At 42.3% G+C, this 20072-nt stretch overlaps 1 protein-coding gene across 1 annotated transcript in view; it reads left to right on the top strand.

Annotated features, from left to right (window-relative positions):
- The window catches only part of ADAMTS2 (ADAM metallopeptidase with thrombospondin type 1 motif 2), a 208881-nt gene that overhangs the window by 181752 nt on the left and 7057 nt on the right, over positions 1-20072 (top strand). The window contains exons 12-21 of the mRNA XM_035105612.2: positions 818-993; positions 1566-1699; positions 2616-2739; positions 3477-3557; positions 7935-8098; positions 8982-9138; positions 10509-10641; positions 15096-15303; positions 17178-17307; positions 17933-18022. Coding sequence (XP_034961503.2) covers positions 818-993; positions 1566-1699; positions 2616-2739; positions 3477-3557; positions 7935-8098; positions 8982-9138; positions 10509-10641; positions 15096-15303; positions 17178-17307; positions 17933-18022 — 1397 coding nt within the window. The remainder of the gene's footprint in view (positions 1-817; positions 994-1565; positions 1700-2615; positions 2740-3476; positions 3558-7934; positions 8099-8981; positions 9139-10508; positions 10642-15095; positions 15304-17177; positions 17308-17932; positions 18023-20072) is intronic.

The raw sequence follows: 20072 nt of genomic DNA on the forward strand, positions 1-20072 counted from the left end.
GGGATGGAGATTGACTTGGGGGCAATGCCATTATTCTGAGAGGCTGCATTCCCAAGGCTCTCTATGTGAATATTGAATAAAAGCAGATGGTAAGGTCTTTTCCTTGTCTTGTCCGTTCCTGGCAACCTGCCATGGGGGTTGGTTCCTCTGCCGTCTGACACAAATGCAGTTTGTCGCCATTGCTGGTGTAAAAAGAAAAGTACAAACTGTGGTTATGTGCATGCAGGGTTAGGTACTTGTTGGACTGAAGCCATTAAGTGAAAGCTTTTCCTGGTATTTGGTCACACTACCAAGGAAGGAGAAGAGAGGAGAAGAGAGGAGAAGAGAAGAGAAGAGATTAAGGGTGGCATTTACCTATCCAGCACCAGCAGCAGAAGCACTGTGCAAGGACTTCTGCTTGCACAACAGGGCGTTTCCCACTCACATTCCCTGACATGACCCTTTGCTTGGGATGTGTGTGAGGAGAACCCCCAAAACAGCTTACAGGGGAGGGGAAGTCTTGCAATGCTTGTGCAGATGGAACAATTGGAAGAGTGTGATGCTGAATTCCACCCTAAGTATTTTTTTTACTGCCACTGAAATCTATGGGACAAGATGTATATATAGGTCCCATTGATTTCAACACTGTTGTGATTCAAGATCTCTACACGTAGCTTGCTTTTGTAGAGTTGTCTCTGTTAATTTCAGTGGAAGGAACCAGTCTACTCCTGCAGTTGATCTCTCAGGCTCCAAATATAAATTCATTAGTAATAAGATAATTTAATAAGTGTCGCTGACATGATATTACTTATTAATCTGGTTTTGCTCTTATTCCTAGCCCAGCTAATGGAGGTCGTACATGTTTTGGACCAAGCTATGAGTTCCAGCTTTGCAGCACTAATGACTGTCCTAAAGATAATGAAGATTTCAGAGAGGAGCAATGCAAACAGTGGGATCCTTATTTTGAATATCAGAACAAGAAGCACCATTGGCTTGCATATGAGCATAGTGATGGTTAGTACATCACTCCTCCTCCTCCTCCTCCTCCTCCTCCTCCTCCTCCTCCTCCTCCTCCTCCTCCGTGTTATTGCTTTGTTAATGGCCTTGGTTCCAGTCTGCCATATTTGAAGTACTGTATATAGAAAATATTACCACCCATTGGTTATTCTGCCAAAAGTCTCAGCTTCATTTGGAGAGGTGGGTACATCGTCAACTCCTGTGTTCATACATTACTTGGCACCTACTTTGAATTTTGTATATAAAGTATGCATAAGCATACACTACTACAATGGCATGCCAGAAAAGTGGATATAAATTTGCTTTAGTGGGTTTGCAAATTGATCAGGTACCCTATAAACAGCCATACAGTACACATATTTATGATCTTGAGTGTGGTCCACTTCTGCTGAACTTAGTGGGAACCCTTCCTTCTACATGGATCTAAATTCTACTGCTAGTGGGTTGATTGGAATCTTTGCACATTTTTATTCAAAGATCATGATTTTAACTGAATTGCCTTCTGCAGTCTGATTAGATAAGAACCATCAGTTGAAGAGATAAATCACAGGACTCTTTTCCCTTTGTAGCCAAAGAAAGGTGCCATCTCTACTGTGAGTCCAAGGAAACTAATGATGTTGTGTATATGAAAAGACTGGTGCATGATGGGACACGGTGCTCATATAAGGATTCTCATAGTATCTGTGTGCGAGGGGAGTGCCTAGTAAGTGGTGGCATCAATTCCTTTTTCCAGTTTCTTATTTGCAAGAATGAGTATAATATTAACATTTCAATGGGACGCTTTTATCCATGACGGATCTACAAGTAGTCGTCACTGAAGTTTACTAAAAATCAATCCTGCCATGGTTCATTGTTTTACTAGAGTCGCTGAAATGTTACCTGCCTAAGCAGGATGGAGTTGGGTTTGGACTTAGGCTAAGAACCTGCCTAAGTACCTTTGCAAAGCCATGCCTAGTACCTTTGCAAAGTGAATTCAATATCTAATTTGAGAAGGCTCTTGAGCATACAACTAAATTGGTTTCTGTTCAGGAAAACACAGTGGTTGCAAGCCACAGTCAAAAGTGCATGAGAATGTTACAGACATGCAAGATTTTATTAGCTTCTCTATCCATCTACTAGACCTCCATATGGCTTCTTAATCTCCCCTTAGCTATTGGGAAAGAAACACCAAAACATTCTGTTGCCTGTTGCCTGGAGGTCTTTGTACTGGGCCTCTTTGCCATAGTGTATGACTAGAGGCCTCATTCATTTCTGGAGTACCATTTCTTCATGTGGGGGGAGAGAAATGTGTACTGTGGTCTTCAGTGTTATTTTCTGAGCATGAATTGCCAAATATTTATGTGAATTGGATTAAATGCCTGCAATATGCTCAAATCCTGAATAGCAACATGTATTTGAAATCCTTTGATAATGAAATAATATCAGAGTTCAGTTAAGCAAGCAGCTAGAAACCAATTTATCAGGGTGAAATGTCATTATAAAAACTCATGCGGATATCAGTGTGCCCTTTTAGGAAGAGACAAATGTGCTGTTTATTATATCTTTGTCTGGTGAAAAGAAAACCCAGAGGAAAATGCAGGCTCTTACAAGCAGGAGTAATTGCTTTTCATTCTTTGCAGAAAGTTGGCTGTGACAAGGTGATTGGCTCGTCAAAGCAAGAGGACAAGTGTGGCGTGTGTGGTGGAGACAATGCCCATTGCAAAGTGGTGAAAGGCACATTCTCCAGGGCACCAAAGAAGCAAGGTCAGTCCGTTTTCAGTATAGCGCTCCTGCCCCAGAGAAGCATGCAAGAAGATTTCAGAAGGACATAGTAACTTTGTTTTTAACATCTCTTTTCCGGTGGTGCAACAAAGCATTGTGTTTGAACAGCTTCTGGTGCAGAACAGCAGGGGTGCTTTCCTGGAAGTACTATGGCCTTTACCAATAGGGCCTATGGTGTGTGTGTGTGTGTGTGTGTGTGTGTGTACCCATTTGTGGACTTTAAAAGGCTCAATGGGTTGGGGGCTTATAGTTAAATCCTAGATATGTCTACTCAGTGGGCCTTACTTCCAGGTAAGTAGAGGCGGGGTTGTTCTTCCTTCTTGGTCTAAACACCTTCTATGGGGCCACATTTGTGCATGTCTGTATTCACCTTTCTAGGCTTTGATCTGCTTAGTTTTCAAGTCAGCCAATGGGCAATTTAAATATACTTTGTTTGTTTGTTTGTTTGTTTGTTTAAATGAATTTAAATGCATTTGTTTTACCTCAGATATATACATATGCTTTCATTTTTGAGGAAATTATCTACAAAAAGGCTTTTGATACTTTAGAATACTAATCCGTGTCATAAAATCTCATAAAACACATAGTCAACAACAGGGGTGCCAGCTGGGGTGGAGCCTGAGGGACCTTGCCCCCCCAAAGGATGGCTCAGCAATCTAGTCTTCTTTTCCTTTCTCTATAATATTAACAACCTGCACTGGTTTAATGTGTCCCTACAGGTTACATCAAGATGTTTGAAATCCCAGCAGGTGCGCGGCACTTGCTAATACAAGAATCGGATGCCTCCATTCATAATCTTGGTGAGTGTTACATTATCAGCATTGTTCTATCACCATCTTTTTCTGTACATTTGCTTTTACTGACAATGTGAAAGAGAAGAATTTCTCCTTATGAGAAAACTAATGTTATAACAATGATATTGCTGAATACCACCCCAATCTCCAAGCGGTTTGAGATTCCAGAGGTTCCAGGCAGTTATGCAGGGTTTGGTTTCCTTGGAATGAGGGGCAGTGGAGACTGTGGTGTCTTTAGGATATATGGTTTATTTACATTTTGTCACACACCCCCTCAGTGATGACCCCCGGGGTGGCCCGCACCCCACCCCCTTCCTCCGCCCCTGCATGCAGTTTCCATATTCATTTGTTACAGGGAATGTGCTTCCTCGTCAATGGGCTCACTGGTTCTGCTTTTGCATGTGCCTTTATAGCATCCTGGTGCATTCCGTTTCAGATTCAGAGCCATCCATCGCAAGGATGCTCAATCAATCACAAAGCTTAAACAGTAATTGAAATCCTCTGCTTCCAATTCAGCGGATCAATAATAGACAATGTCTTGCAGAGTGTTATTAATTAGAAGTGGATTCAAAACAAATAGCCTCGTAACTGCCATGAATCACCCCTCCCCCCCCAAGTTTTACTTTAGTAAATGCTTCCCCTGCACTGATGTTCCGTAGAGCCTCATGGGACTCATAGCATTCTTTGTACAAACCTATTCCTTATGCTCGGCAAACTGTTTCTGATGAAGCACAGGCAATATATAAACCTTCGGCTTTTAAAGCCTGGTATCGACCCTGACAGCACTTTAGGAAACGATCGCAAGAGACATGAGGGTTGGTTCCCCCCCCCCGCCCCCCAGAGCAACAGAGAAGGCAAGGCAACGAGTGTATGAAACTGCCGCATTTGGAATTATGATTTTGACAGTCAAAGTAGGAAGGAAGATGAAAGGAGACTTAATTATTTTTAGAGATTGGCCAGGAAATTTGGCTGTAGCAAGGTTCAGTAGTAAAGGCTGCAGCAACATTTGAAGTGCAGAAAAGAGATAGAATGAGACAGTAGACCCCTCAAGTTCAAAGGGGCCTCATCTAATCCAGTCACCTTCACAGAGGAATGATTTGCTGTACTTAACATCTCAGCCAGCTGATTCAGCCGAAGCGATTTCCTTAGGTAATTGATTCCATTTGCTAAGTTCTTTCTGAAGATTAATAAAACTCAGATACAGCATACGCAGTTTCAGCCTGCACACATGTAACCCATTTGCAGTCTGCTAGCCGTGTAGAGCTTATAACCAGGAAGTCATTAACCTCTTGTTTTTGCCATCTACCTGGGGAAGCTAAAACAGGGAGCCGTCAAACACCTCTCAGGCCAGAAGTTACCTTCTTGCAACGTTAAGCCATTGATCCAAATTCAAGCACAGGGATATATCCTTAAATGGGGTGCATATGGAAAACTGCTCCCTTTTTTGAAGTCAGTAGGGAAGCCCACCCAGGCACAAACTGAGCATCTGAAAGCACATGGAGCTGTGCAACACAAACATTTACCTAGAACAGCATGTGTTGGCGTGTCTTGCTGATTCAGTTTCAGTTTCTCATCCAGTATAAGACCTTCTCAGTGATGGTGTTGGGTAGTCCTGTGCATTTGTTTGTTTGTTTCCTATGTGTGAAATTTTCAGATTGCAATCTTATATAGATTTACCACTATGGGGCTTAGTTCTGAGTAGACACATGTAAAATTGCACTGCAAATTTTTTTTTATGAGGGATCAAAGGAATTATACATAGGACTAAGCTCCATTCAGGTGTGTAGCTGAAATAGTTACACACTCCACCTGAAAAGAAATGGAAGCACTGAGGAAGCAGTGGGTGTGGAAAGAGGTGTAGCAGAGGGATGATGGATCCACACCCCCAAAAAGCAGCGAAACATCCAGGTGGAGAGGTTTGGAGCCCAATTTCTCTCAACTTATTTGATTATCCCCATGTTGTTGAAACCTGAATTTATAGAAGGGAAACATCAAGATTGGTGTTATTCAAGTATAACATTGTGTGCACTACACAAACTAAATGGGAATGCCAACAGCTACAAACATACACTGAACTCTAGTGTGGAAAAGCTCTGAGTGTAATAAATTGTTAGTCAGACTCAGAGTAGACCCACTGTAGTAGTAGTAGTAGTAGTAGTAATGATAACAATAACAATAATAATAATACTACAGTGGTGCCTCCTTAACGAATGCCCTGCTTAACGAAATTTCCACTTAACGAAAGGATTTTTCAAACGGAGGTTGCCTCGCTAGACAAATTCGTTTTATGAAAAATGCGTCTAGCGAATTGCGGTTTCCCATAGGAATGCATTGAAATTCAATTAATGCGTTCCTATGGGCAAAAAAATAAAAAAAATATTCAATGCATTCCTATGGGATTCACTAGACGAATTTTTCGTTATAAGAAAAGACCCGTGGAATGAATTAAATTCGTCTAGCGAGGCACCACTGTAATAATAATAATAATAAATATGTTCTACTTTGAGAATGACTAACATGGTATATTTCTCAGTAAAGAGATGGTGCCCCTGAGCCGGTGCAGAGTGAATTTTCTAAACCACTTTCTAATTATAGAGGGACCCCCACAAACCAGCAAAGAACAGGTGGGTTTGTTTCCAAACACACTAAAGCCCCAATATGTGTGTGTATTATATAGTGAAAATCACTACACATACTCTGTGGCATTCTTATCTTGTTACTTCGTGAAGAAAACAAGATTCTAGGGCAGGGATCCAAAGGGATAGGGGCAGGAGACTTGTAATGCAACAGGCAGGGCAATGCTAACAGAAATTCATCTGCTTGATCTGGAAACATAATGCATGATTAGCTCTGTTTTTCATCTCAGAGCTGATGTAAGACACCATTGAAGCAGATGAAAAAGACCAGGTAGCTGAAAAGATACTGGGGATGAAGAGGCAGGACGAGTATTTGTTTTGGTCTGCTAGAACAGAATTCACAATAGACGCCAGTTGTTCCTTGTGAATGTCTTTCTTCACAGCTCTGTTATCAGATAAGTCCAGCTGGTTCTCCAATTCCAGGTCTGCAATGCAAAATCAAATGAATGGCATAACATAGGCTCAGCCCCAAACAATTTATCAACTCTTAGATAAAACAGCTGGCTGCACTGAGGGCTTCCTTCCAAGGGAGAGGGCTGTGACAGGGTGTGAGAGTCAGCAGTGTCTGTTGCCTGATGACAGAGTCACTCCCTGTCGAGTCTGCAGTGCCAACATATTTTCCTTCAAATGTTGGGGAGGCGGCGTCTCCATCTCTGCACACCATACAGAACAGCAGCAGCAGCTCCTTGTGGTGAACTTTGCTGAGACTCAGATCCTTATAAGGAGAGGGCGAAGTAGGCTGTATGCCTGAAACCCTTCTAATTTCTGGATCCAGCAAGGATTGAATTCCTGGCTCTGGGGCCCCTTCCTCAACTCCTGGTAGTTAGAAAGATAAAGTCCAAATTTGAGAGTAGAGTTGTTGTTGTTGTTGTTGTTGTTTACCGCCCTATACCCAAAGGTTTATGCGAGCTAGAAGCTGGCAGGTTGCAGGCTGGGCAGCTGGGAGACAGAGCTATGCCTGTTTTTTGTTGGAATCCAAGGCTGTGACTATGGGGTGATAATGCTCTGAACCCCTCCATCGTAGGCTCAGGTTGTCTATAGTATGTGTAAATAAGCCATATATCATAAAGACGCCACCTTACAAAGGAAACACATACCCTGGGTAAGTGCCCAGAACCCTGGAATCTTGCACTGCTTGGAGTTTGGGGTGGAGTACAATCTCTACATTTTCCTTCTGGTCAGTCAAGATAGCACCACCTACAGATGAAATGGTGGACAGGGTTTGCCTTGCAGGCAACTTGGGTCCCTGGGTACCTAAAGGAAGGTTAGCTCCATATCAACCAACAGATGCTGAGATCACCTGACAGTGTTCTTCCTTGGATCCACCCATCATCCAAGATGAGGGGGGATGGTCATCAGAGAAAGGGCATTTTTGGTTGCGGAGTCCTCTCCCTAAAGAGGCCTGCTTGGCACCTGCTCTGTTGTCCTTTTGGCAAAGCGCCCCTGCCCCCCCCTTTTAGGGAGTTTTTAGATCCTAGTCTGCTGTCTTATTAGGTGTTTTTGTTCTCTTTTGCTTTTATGGCAATTGTCCTTTACATTTTTACTTTCATTTTTATATAAACCACATTGGGATCTTCTCTTTTTTTGTGAAAGGCAGTATATAAGTTCTCTAAATGCATCTAATAAATAAAGCAAGCAGACAGACCTCTTCCTGAAGACTTCCAGTCTCAGAAAAAGAGGGAGGGCAGAGAAAGAGAGAGTGAACTGAAGTCTCTAGAAGATGTTATATTTGTCCTGTTATTTCTAGCCATCAAGAACCGAGAAACAGGGAAATTTATTTTGAACGAAGAGAACTACGTGCCAGACTCCAAAGTGTTTGTCAACATGGGCGTGGAATGGGAGTATCGGAACGATGAGGATAGGGAAATGGTGCAAACTATGGGCCCCTTACGTAATGGAATCACCGTTCTGGTAAGTAACTTGAAGATGAGAGTGTCTAGATTAGACTGAGTCATACGTACAGTATTTTATGGATTGCATCTGTTAGGACATCTGTTTTAAGAATCAAGGACATATTTAATGGTAACAACTTTATATATTGCTACATCTGTGTGTAGGGGTTTCAGATGTAGATGTCCCAAAAAAACAGACAAGCCGTGGAACTATATTAAGACCTGGAAGGACAATTCCTCCTCTTCTTTCTCTACTCCAAGAGGTTTGCCTTGTACCTACCTCATTGTCCTTTTAGTGCCAGGAAACAATCTTTTATTTCCCCAAGCTGTCTTTAATTTGGGTGTGTGGGTGGGTGTTGTTGTTATTGCATTTACTTTTAAATTGTTTAATTGTACCCGCAGTAAATAAACAAATTCTCTACAGCTGTGGTAGCCGATGTGGTGCCTTTTGGATGTTGTTGGGCTACAGCTTCCATCAGGCCAAGGCAGCAAGGCCAAAGGTATTTGGAGTTGTGATCCAACATCTGGAAGGCACCCCACTGGCTACCCTGGCTCTACAGTTTTGAGTGTCTCCCCACAAGGAACAGTAGTGGACAGTCTCTTGGTCCTAATCCTGCCCATCTTTGTAGTAAGCCCTACTTGCAAATTCTATGAGAAAGAGAGACATGAGTGTTGTCATTAAAAGTAGTATATATCATAAGAATACAGGACCCTGAAGGCCAATCCCACACCTGGACTGGGAGAAAAGTTGCCCTCTATCTCAAAAATGTGTTCTGAAGCTTAAATTTAAACAAGGGGGAAAAAACCTGCCCTACTTTTCATGCTTTTCATCTGTTTTCAAAATGCCTCTGTGATATTCCAAATGACCTTGCTGAAAATGTATGCCTTATTTGTCTGACCAGGCAATTCCTCATGGTAACGTCAAGATTACATTGACATACAAGTACATGATCCATGAAGACTCTTTGAATGTTGACAACAACAATGTTTTGGAAGATTCAGTAACATTTGAGTGGGCTTTGAAAAAGTGGTCACAGTGCTCAAAACCCTGTGGAGGAGGTAAATAAAGGGTGCTAAACTGATGAATATGCATAGCTTTCTGAGGGTTACTTAGGGGGCAGTCCTATGCACACTTACCTGGAAGAAAGTCCCACTGAACTCAATAGGACTGTTTTCCAGGTATACATGCATAGGATTGTACTATGTAATTATTTGTGTTCAGACATGCAGGTGTAAATCAACAGCAGAACATAGGAAAGGCCTTCACTGAAAAGCCCCATGTTTGAGGTGATACCTGTAATGAATTATCCACCCATTAGCGATTGAGTCACTAATAACAAATTTGTACATGTAAACTAAATCAAAGAGTAAATGTACCTGAACGTCCTCAGTTGTGACTTAATGGGTGGGTAAATGAATGAATAGCATGAAAATGCAGGTCTAGAAACATTCTCTAGACAGGCTATTTATTGCTGCTCATTATTCATAGTGTATTGCACATTTAGAAAGCAGATAGCAGGTTGAATGCATGAGGACAGCTCCATTCAGTAACTGAGAGAATATAAATGAATGGGTGCTGGCAACATGTTTTAATGTATAAGCATTTCAGAAGAGAATGTGCATTGTAGCCCATAGAAGATTGAGCCATGGATAACTGCTAGTGGGTTCTGCTACCTGCTTCTGGAAGATGTATACATCTAAATCAGGGCCTGTTCATTCATTTCCTGGCTCTCAAAATTCTATCTGTTGTGCAATTTAGGACCTGCCTCAAGCTCTCTCATTCCACTTTTACCAGGGCTGCCCCATCTATTAGGAAAGGGGAAGCAGCTGCCTCAGGCAGCAGGATCCACAGGGGCAGCAGATCCGCCCTTCAAGCAATACATTGCCTTTTTTTGAGGTGCCAGCAGCAGCTGCAATGTGATCTTCACTCCCCTATTTTCCCCTTGGGGGTGGGGCAGCATTTTGTAATTCACCTCAGGTGCCAAAATGTATTGGGCCAGCCCTAACTCTACCCAACCGTAATGTTTTACCACATGCCAGGTAGAAGGTAGCAAGTACACTGGAAGATCCCACATCTTTGTAAGTGTGGGATCTCTGGCACAGTTCAGACACTTTGTCCCCCCCCCACTCCCCCCAGGATTGTGCGTGGGAGCTCTAGAAGCTGCCGTTAGGCTTGGGGTTACATGAAAATGCTGGTTGTATGAACTGATGCAGGAAGTGAAACAGACCAATAGAGTACATAACATTGGTTTGTCCACAGGATTCCAGCCAGGTGATCTCTGAGGGTGGTAAATAAGCATCTGAATCAGGCCTCCCTGCAAAACAGAGAAACTCGCATTTTACCCCTCGCTTAATAGGTCTCATAGCAGGCTTCAGGGCATTCTGAGTTGTGTGGAATGCTGAAGATAACAGAAAGTCTCTTTCCTAAGGTCATCAGTTTACAAAATATGGTTGTCGGAGGAAGACTGACCACAAGATGGTTCATCGCAGTTACTGTGACTCCATCCAGAAACCAAAGCCCATTCGCAGAGTGTGTAATCTCCAGGAATGTTCCCAGCCAATGTAAGCATTTCTCTCTACTGGAATAACTCATCACTGTTGCATAATAATCAAGAAGTGCCTGGAACTAGCCTCAAATGACCTCTCCACTCCCTTCCTTTGTGGCTGCTTTAGGTTAGAACTGCTTTCTAGCCATGGTGTGTAGAATATTGCCCCAACAGAGTTATGCAATGATGTAATGTAATTCCCAGAATTTAGTTTGTTGCGGGGGGAAATTTCCAAAAATGAATGATTCCCCAATTCCAAAGTAGATTTTGATTTGGCGGCGGCGGCGGCGGCAGCAGCAGGGGGTAATTTCTGTTTTATGGATTGCATACCCATTATGGGCTGTTATTGCAGAAAATGTCAAAGACTAGTCCTAATCGAAACACCAATAAAACTCGCAGCCTAGCTTTTAAAGATGTGGGTTTGTTGGGGAGTGGGTGGAAAGTAGGAAGTAGGAATTCTTGGCTTGCAGAAATAACTGTTTAAGCAATTAGGATATTTTCCAATTTCATGCTTTATTCTTATTACAGGGTTTGGTTTTTTGGGGGAAAAGATATCAATTTTTAATGGCTTGGATTAGGATGGATGATATACTGTTTGGCCCCATCCACCTAAAGAAATGCAATTTAAGGATGTATAAACAGTATTATGGATCATTATCACTTGTTGGATAGAGAACAATGAACATAATTCCATCACACTCTCAGATGCACATCCAAGGGCACACCCAACTGCGAATGCAGTAATTCTGCACTTTGTTGCTTTAAATAGGGAGCAGATTCCAATGTGCTTTCATATTTGCATCCCCATTCATGTCTCACACAACTAATCATGTCATTATTGTGTTTGCGCACAAATAGAGAGGGAGCCTGTTCATCCTTTAGCCGTTAGAAAACTGTATAATTATTTTGTGGGCATCACAACAAAGGAGGGCACTGATCAAGAGCTTTATTTTTGTTATTGTTGCGGGATTTTGAAAGTGAGTAGCCAAATTAACAGGAAATGGATGGGCAAAGATACCTCCAACCTGCATTCTGGCAATTCTGTCCCAAATCACTAGGCTGCAAGGAGTTGGAATCTTATTTTATTTCTCTGTTTAAGTTTCTAATGCATCCATAATGCACAGCTTGTAGCAAGTAACAACACAATATAAATAAAATTAATTAAAATTGTCACATGCTCTTTGGCTGGCCCTCAAATGCCAACTCAGACAAGGGAGTCTTTACAGTGCTTCTAAAAATGACTCTGACTTTGGTAAGTAAGCAAAGGACAGGAGTTCCTCTGTAGTAATAAAAAGCATTGATAAATATTTCTATGGGTGGTATTCAGTTACATTTTTACTCGGAGTAGATCCATTGTGAGGAATTCAACGTAGTGATATAGCCACTGCTTTTTTTCTGGGGGAATGAATACCCCTAAACATTTTGTGAATCAAAGTTTGGCCACATTGAGGGGCAGTATTTCAATATGAGTAGGAAAATGAGAGATACCCCTAAACATTTTTTGAGGGAAAAAGCACTGGTTACAACAGCAGTCACTCTGCCAACCCAAGCCTTTTAGCTTGCCAGGTGGAACAATCCCCCCTCTCCTCTGCTGGTGCACTGCTCTGTATATGGTTCTCCCAACCCCTGCCCAAGCCAATTTTGGGGGGTGCATGGGGAGGAGTGTGGGGGAAAGCCCCCTTGCACTAGCAGGATTCTTTGGGTTGGCTTCTGCTAGTGGCGGCACTTGTTAGTTGAATCCGGACAATGAAATCAATGGACCTAACTAAGGTCAGTGGGTCTACTGTGAATAAAATGTGGCTGAATGTCCCCCTATATGTGCTTATGCTATGGTCCAGAATTTTCAGGCGCTATAGATGTTCCTGGTTGAACTTAAAGAACATGAGTACCGTAGGCAGGCTAAGGCTTCAAAAACCCTTGCTGGGAGTAAGTCCCATGGAATGTGGTGGGACCTACTTCTGAGTCAACATACCTAATACTGTTCCCGCGAGGTAAATAATATCCAAGTCATTTTACATTTCAAAAAGATGACCTTCAGTTTTGCCCAGAAGGCAGCAGGAAGCCAGTGCAAGTTCTGGAACAATCTGTGCAACGCCCTCTGTCGTTTTGCACACCAGCGGGAGCTCACAAGCAGTCATCAAGGACAGGGCTATGTGGCCAGGGTCCTAGGAGAAAAGAGGTAGGAAAGGTAGTAGGAAAGAGGCCCCAAACCATGGACATTCATTTGAAGGTCTTTAAAGGAGCATGTGTAGATTGGGGGTGGCACCTCCACTGTGACCCCAGACCCTCCCTACAACATGTTCATTGTACCTAAATTTAAGGTCTGAGAGAGCACCTTCTAGGCCAGGCATCCCCAAACTGCGGCCCTCCAGATGTTTTGGCCTACAACTCCCATGATCCCTAGGTAACAGGACCAGTGGTCAGGGATGATGGGAGTGTAGTCCAAAACATCTGGAGGGCCGAAGTTTGGGGATGCCTGTTCTAGGCATTCCCAGGGAGACAAAAGTGGCCATTAGCTAGTTTGGCCCTAAATGATCAGGAGGGGTGTGAGCACCATCTACAGTCGGTGCTCCTGTTCACCCAGACCCCAGTCTGTTATTGAACTGTGTTTGCTCTTAGACTTTTTCGGGTACAGGAAACTGGGCTAAATGGAGCCCATTTAGGTTAGGAGTCTAACCTGACTCTCTAATGCACTTTGTTACATTTTCCACTATTTCCTTGGCAAAGCTTCAGGGTCAGAGGTTTGCAATGCTGGAGTTTTTAATGTTTGCATTTTTAGGACATAATTGCCATCCTCTGTGTCACCAAGGCTGGCTCTCAGCAACAGTGGGGTGATGAATGAAACTCCTTTTAACCCTACTGGGAGTTGCAAGCAGGCATCCTTGTCAGACTTAAAACTCCCTTTGCATCATGGTGTCTACTGAATTTTGAAAAATCCAGAAAGTACAGAGGTTAATATTCTATTCATTAGCATTGTACAGTAAAGATTTAGAAGGACTTTAGCGCTGCTCCTGAGAGAAACACATAAGATTGCTCTGAAAGCTTTATAATGGCAGGACAAACTGCATTACTGTGGCCCTCATTCTTTTTCATGCGGTTCCTTGGTTGATTGCTGAATTGCCAGCGTATCCAAAGCAGCAAATTCATCTCTAAGAATTATGCTGCTCCTATGCCAGCATCTACCAGCAACACTTGTTTTAGTGGTTTATTCCCCCTGCTGGTTTCCACATGAATTATTTAGAACATTACAAATAGCTGTTGTTACGGAGCCTAGAAGGAAATTCTTTTCCTGTAAATCCAGCGAAGCTGCCACAGACAAAAAAACAAACAAACATTTCTTGGAGAGGGATCTAGCACAATAATTCAGATCACTGTTAGGGTGCATAATGAGATCTCGTATCTTTTGTGCTTATGTAATAATATCTGTCGGTTTAATGGCTCAGTTTTTTTGTGGCCGTGTGAAGTTTCCATGATGAGCATTAGAATCCTTACGTTTAATTTTAATTTTGGGCAAAAGTTTAAAGATGTCAAACTAGGAAGAGGGAGGGCCATCAAAATGGTTTCTAACCTACAGGTTGTTTTTTTTTAAAAAACAACAACTACAAAGTGTTGAAGAGGATCAGTGAAGCTCCTGGCGTAGAATGTTTTGTTTCCTTCAACTGTCATAATTCAAGAATGGAACAAAATTAATAACTTGGAAAGATAATAATAAATTCAGTGACAGAAAACAATTAATTATTCAAATTAAAACAACAACATTACACAGATATAATGCCATGATTAAGCATTCTTAGAGACGTCCCACTAGGTTTTTCTTCCTTTTCAGCTTGAGCAGCTCCATGCCGTATCAATCATTCCATCATAGCATGCCTTCAGCTTGCCAGACAGAACAATGCAACCCCCGTGTAATCTCCCTGGAACCAAGCCAATTTAGGGGAGGGGGGAAGCTGTATTGTGCAAGTGGAAAGCCTTGCACACTGCTTCCACTGACAGAACTCACGGGTTGAATCCTGCCCCAGATGGTTCACTTGTCTCCTAGACAAGAAAGCAGCTTCATTTGACCCTTCTGTTTCCTTGCCAGAAGTTTGAATTCCTTCCTGCTTAGGGGAAGACTGAGTGAAATCAATGGGGCTTATGTTGGTCATGACTAAATTGTCCCATTGATTTCAACTGGTCCACTCTAAGCATGACCAAGGCTCAACCCAACTCCATGTGCCCTACATCAGTTGTGAAAAACTCTCACGAGTAGGTGGGGGATTAGGGCCTATAGGTTTCCCAGCTGGTGTAATGCGATTTGCACATGTGCATCCTACCTGATTGCCACACCATGGATATGTGTACAAGATGTGATGAGAGAAGCTGCCCTGAAACCTTGACATAAAGAAATATCAATCATCAAATTATTATTGTGTGACTTAAACATGTGCAATATAAACTCACCAGCCCGGACTTCTTTTTTCATTGAACCAGATGGGTTACAGGAGATTGGGAACCTTGCAGCAAAAGTTGTGGGAAGACAGGATATCAGGTACGTTCTGTCCGCTGCATCCAACCGCTGCACGATAACACAAACCGCTCTGTCCATGCCAAATACTGCAACAGCGATCGCCCAGAGGGCAGGAGGGTTTGCAACCGGGAGCTTTGCCCTGCGCAGTGGCGGATAGGACCCTGGTCACAGGTAAGCAGGATTTTGTTCTGTTGTTCAAATTACATTTGGAAGTGCCTATATTAATAAGGGTGGTGTCAAATTTGCATTAGTGAATTGGTTGTGAGCCTTAGTGTTTCACATCATGGGGGCGGGGGGAAACATCAAATGTCAAGATTGCACAAGATGCATGTTTGTTGGTTAACTTCCATAATTGTGCAGCAATATAACCATACTGTTAAAAATAAAGAATCTTTGCCTGTCCCTATACTATATTTGCACTCATCTGACATAATGCTGACAAACAGGTAGGGGGGTGGGGTGGGCAGAGTAAGCAGGCAGGCAGATGGGCACCCCAGGCAGGTCCTCCCATGTTCTTCCTGTTGCCACTGCCAGCTGACCCAGGTGGGTAGAAGAAAGCAGGACGGTGGTGCAGGCAGGCAATGCAGGTAAGCCGACAGGTGGAGCAAGCGAGAATGCTGGCAGCCCAGGCAAGCCTTGCTGCACTTCCTCTGTTGTTGCCAGCGCTTCTGCCACTGGTGGGGGAAGGGGGATAAGGGGGACTTCCCCCATCAGTGGCCGCCACACCAACACCAAAAGGAAGCCCACAAAGGCTTGGCGGTGGTGGGAGGATAAGGATGGGGACTAAGGTGGGAAATACTTTCTCCCCTTCTTTGCCCTCCCACCAGTGGGTAGTGGCAGGGTAGAAGGGTGCCCACCCACCTGGGATGGCAGCAACAGGGAGCATGGGGATGTTGGGTGAGCTATGGCAGAAGGGTTTGAGAACAAGCTGTGAGATGGAGGAGGAAGGACGGGCAAGCTGTGAAATGATGGGGAGGGGTTTGAGGTGAGTAAAGAGAGGGAGAGGCACTAGCCAGTTTTAAAGGCAGCATCCTCTAGAGCAGTTATAAGAATTGTGTTTGGCTGACACCCGGAATGTTAGGTAACTGGGTCACAGGTGAGGGGCAGAAACCTTTGGGGATATTCCTAGTACTACTTTGTACCATGTCAGGCTCCAGTGAGGCTTCATAGTCCCAAAATCCTGGGAGCGACTTTGTGGGCAAGAACTGGACCATGCGACCTGCCATCAAATCACAAGAATGCAAAACTGATCAGTGCAAGAGAGCAGAGACTACAAACCCATTACTGAGACTAGGGATGGTATTAACCAAATTTTACTTAGAGTTGGGTCCATCAATTTCAGGGGATCTGCTCTGAGTAAAAAAAAATGAATACCACTCTGTGAGTGGAAGCACACGCCAGGAGCTGGAACAAACAGTCAAATGTTTGTCATCAGTTCAATGAATGCAGAATCTGAAGAGGAGAGGCATGTGAAGGCTAAGCTGTGAGGAGGATCACATCAAGTTATGGGGGTCAGGGAAGCAATCTGGAACAATGAACCACCCGGAGGGCAGTAGCCTACATAGCAGGGGGTGCATGGACCAGCAATTCAGGATGCTAACTTACTGCAGAGTTCTGCAGTTGCTGTACTCAGTTGCTATTATTATTGCCATAATTGTTACAAACACTTCAGACAGGCAAACACCCCAAGTCAGAGCCCTTTGTGGGTTGCATTATGCACATAGAACACAAATACGCATGCAGCTTACCTCTTTATTTCAATGGACATAGTAGATCCACAGCAAAAAAGAAGCTCTCTGTGGTCATTGGAGCTCCTTTGCTCCAAAGAAATACAAGGCTGGCTTGTTGTAATCTAACATTACCATATATAGCAGTTAAGAGTCCACTTTGGTTTAGGGTTCTTGGTTGTACTGATGACGACAATGAACAGTGGTAAGTAACGATAAATAATCGTTTTCATATAAATCATGTTACCTGTGACAAATGCCAACTGCCGATAAATTAGCAAAAGCCAAGTTGACTCCTAGTTTCTGTTTTCTCTCCAGTGCTCTGTAACCTGTGGTAATGGTACCCAAGACAGACAAGTTCTGTGCAGGACAAGAGAAAACGTTATTGGCTTCTGTAAAGAAGACAAGCCAGAGACAAGAAGGTTATGCATTCTACCTTTGTGTCCCGGTGAGTGTTGATCTCCCTTTTCTGTTTATTTGGGGTGGATGCTTTGTGACAATTGTCCCAGTGATACAATTAAATTTTGTAATGATTTTTTAGAATACAGTAAGCCTGCAACTTACACACATTTAACTTCTGTGTGTTCAGCTTAGCAAAAGAAATAAAAAGGGGGCAGGTGTCCATTTTGGTTCTCTGATGACACTACCTTTCTACTGGTGTGGTACATATGTTTTCAAACAGGTCCAGGCTGCAACATTTTTAGGCATACATGTTGCAGACTGGACCTGTTTGAAAACGTGTACCACACCAGTAGAGAGGTAGAGTCATCAGAGAACCAAAATCGTATGTGTGACAAATCCTTGAAATGGTAGGAAGCCTGCATGAAAAAGCATGTGTGTGATACACAAATTTGTTCTGTTTTGTCTTGACTTTTCTGCAGACATTTCACCAATGTGATGAATTTGAGTAGAGGTGCCCCAACTTACATTCTTTAAAACTAATAATGTACTGCTGTAGCTTTTCAAAAGTTATTTTCTTTCTTAGAATAGTAGCTACTGATTCTGTTTAGTCAACCAAAATGGTGCATTAAGAAGCTTACAAATGTGCTAATATTTTTTTCCTTCACTTTCAGGAAATTCATCTGATACATCAAAGAAAACTTACATGATACAATGGCTGTCAAGACCGGACCCAGATTATCCCAGCCAGAAAATATCTTCAAGTAAAAGACCCATTTATAACTCTGCCTTTGCCCTTAAATGCATGCCACATCAAATGTGGACTTTGCCTTCTGCTCTATTCTTCTTCCTATATGGAAAATTTCCTTGAATCTGCCAAGTCTTACCTTGGGCTGAATCTTTTTTCCCCTACGCTGGGCCTTGGCGCACAGTGTCTTTCTTCTCTGGAGATTGAGTAGCACTTGCTGCAGTGGCGATCGTGAAGGTGTTGGATGTGTGAAGTTGGATCTCTTCGGTGTGTTGGAAGTCCTCTAAAAAGTGAGCTGGTATCAGTTTGCTTGTTGATTGGTGATGGTGAAAAAAGGCTCCTAACTGGCTCATGATTTCAGTTTGATGGTGAAACCGAGAACTTATTGTGAATGTGATCACATCACAATAATGACACCTTGTAGTGCTAAAAGTTCTCCTTTTGTCTAAAGGTCCTCTGTCTCACAACAAGTTAGCTTCAGTGTTTTTGCAGGGTAGTCAAATGAAAGTGCTCATTCCATCATGGTTCTTAATAGTCTCATTGCTTCTTAAATCATGCGTCACATTTTTTTTAATCCCTGGCTTTAACATTTTCATTTGTTTCCATGAAAGAAGTTTATTACTACAGGTAAATGAAACTCTTGATATTCCTGTCAAATGCTGCTACTGTACTATGCTTTTATTGAAGCTCTTCTACCTATATTTTTTTCTTTCCAAAACCAGCAAGGGAATCTTCACACAATTTTGCCAGAAAGTTCCTTATGTTATTATAATTAATATTTTTAAATACATATAATGCAAATAGAAAAACAATATGGCAAAACATGTGGTCTATGCTACAGGTTGTGGTGTGCAGTATTTTAATATCATGGAGACAATATGACATTGTCGTGCTGTGCAATGTCAAGAATTGTTCAGCAGTGAACTCTTTATACATCATTGCATCCATCAGTCTTTTTTCACCATTTGCATGTTTGACTTGACTGGTTCAGTTGTGTGTGTGTGTGTGTGTGTGCGTGTGCGCACGTGTATGTTTGTGATCTATAGATGTGTCAACTGGCAAACATAACAGCGTGAACAATGACAGAATTACCTCAATTTTTATTGCTTTGTTTCATTTTGCTTAGGGAGAAAGAAACTACATTTAGAAAAATGCCTTAAACTTTAACTGCATTGGCATTAACCACCAGTTCCAGCTTTAAATATACAAATAGTGCACTGGTACCATGAATTGATATTCATGTATGGTGTTTTTACTTGAATGCTAAAACACTGGACGGACATTTGCACAGTCGGTGTATGAGAAAGGAAAGGATCACTACCCACCTAAAAAAAAGGGGGGCCATTGCCCAACTTACCCTGTTTTAACTGGTAGATATTGCTTCGGCATGTGTTTGTGCTGAAGATCTATAACTCACTGTTCATAAAACCACTTATATAAACATCAAATAACAGGCGCATATCAGTACCTGGGGATCATGGCAACTTGCTTGCTACCTTTCTCCACCAAATCATATCCCTTAGGAAGGTGGTCCTGTGGATCTTCTAACAATGTAGCACTTCAAAATTGTCATTATCATGTGATCACATATTTAAATTTTGCTGTTACTATGATGATTGCCTGCAACCTGTTAGTAATTTTACATGGCAACTTAAATGGCAAAGACGCGTTATCTGGCACTAAATACTGTTATGTAAAATAATTGGTGTTTAACTGTTATCAACTTATTCATGACTGTTAGTTACCTTTAAATAGACAACTGTTGAGTGATGTTTCAAGCTATGGATGGCTATAGAGAATGGTGCAATAAGGTATCTGGGCATTGTGCACTAGATCTATATGCACTTTGGTTTATCAGGGATATTTTATTAGTGTTTTGTATGTATTTAACATATTATTAAAGATGTGCCAATTCAGTTTGCTTTTCAATATTTTTTTATGAGGCCAGTTGAAATGTGTACCAAAGTGACTGTGCAAATGACTATTTTTTTCTTACTGCTCAGTTGAAGACATACTTCCAGTCTGTCATGCATACTGCAAAATAAAATAAGATGAAAGTTCAGCAG

This window comes from Zootoca vivipara, chromosome 2 (assembly GCF_963506605.1).
Source record: "Zootoca vivipara chromosome 2, rZooViv1.1, whole genome shotgun sequence".
NCBI lineage: Eukaryota > Metazoa > Chordata > Lepidosauria > Squamata > Lacertidae > Zootoca > Zootoca vivipara.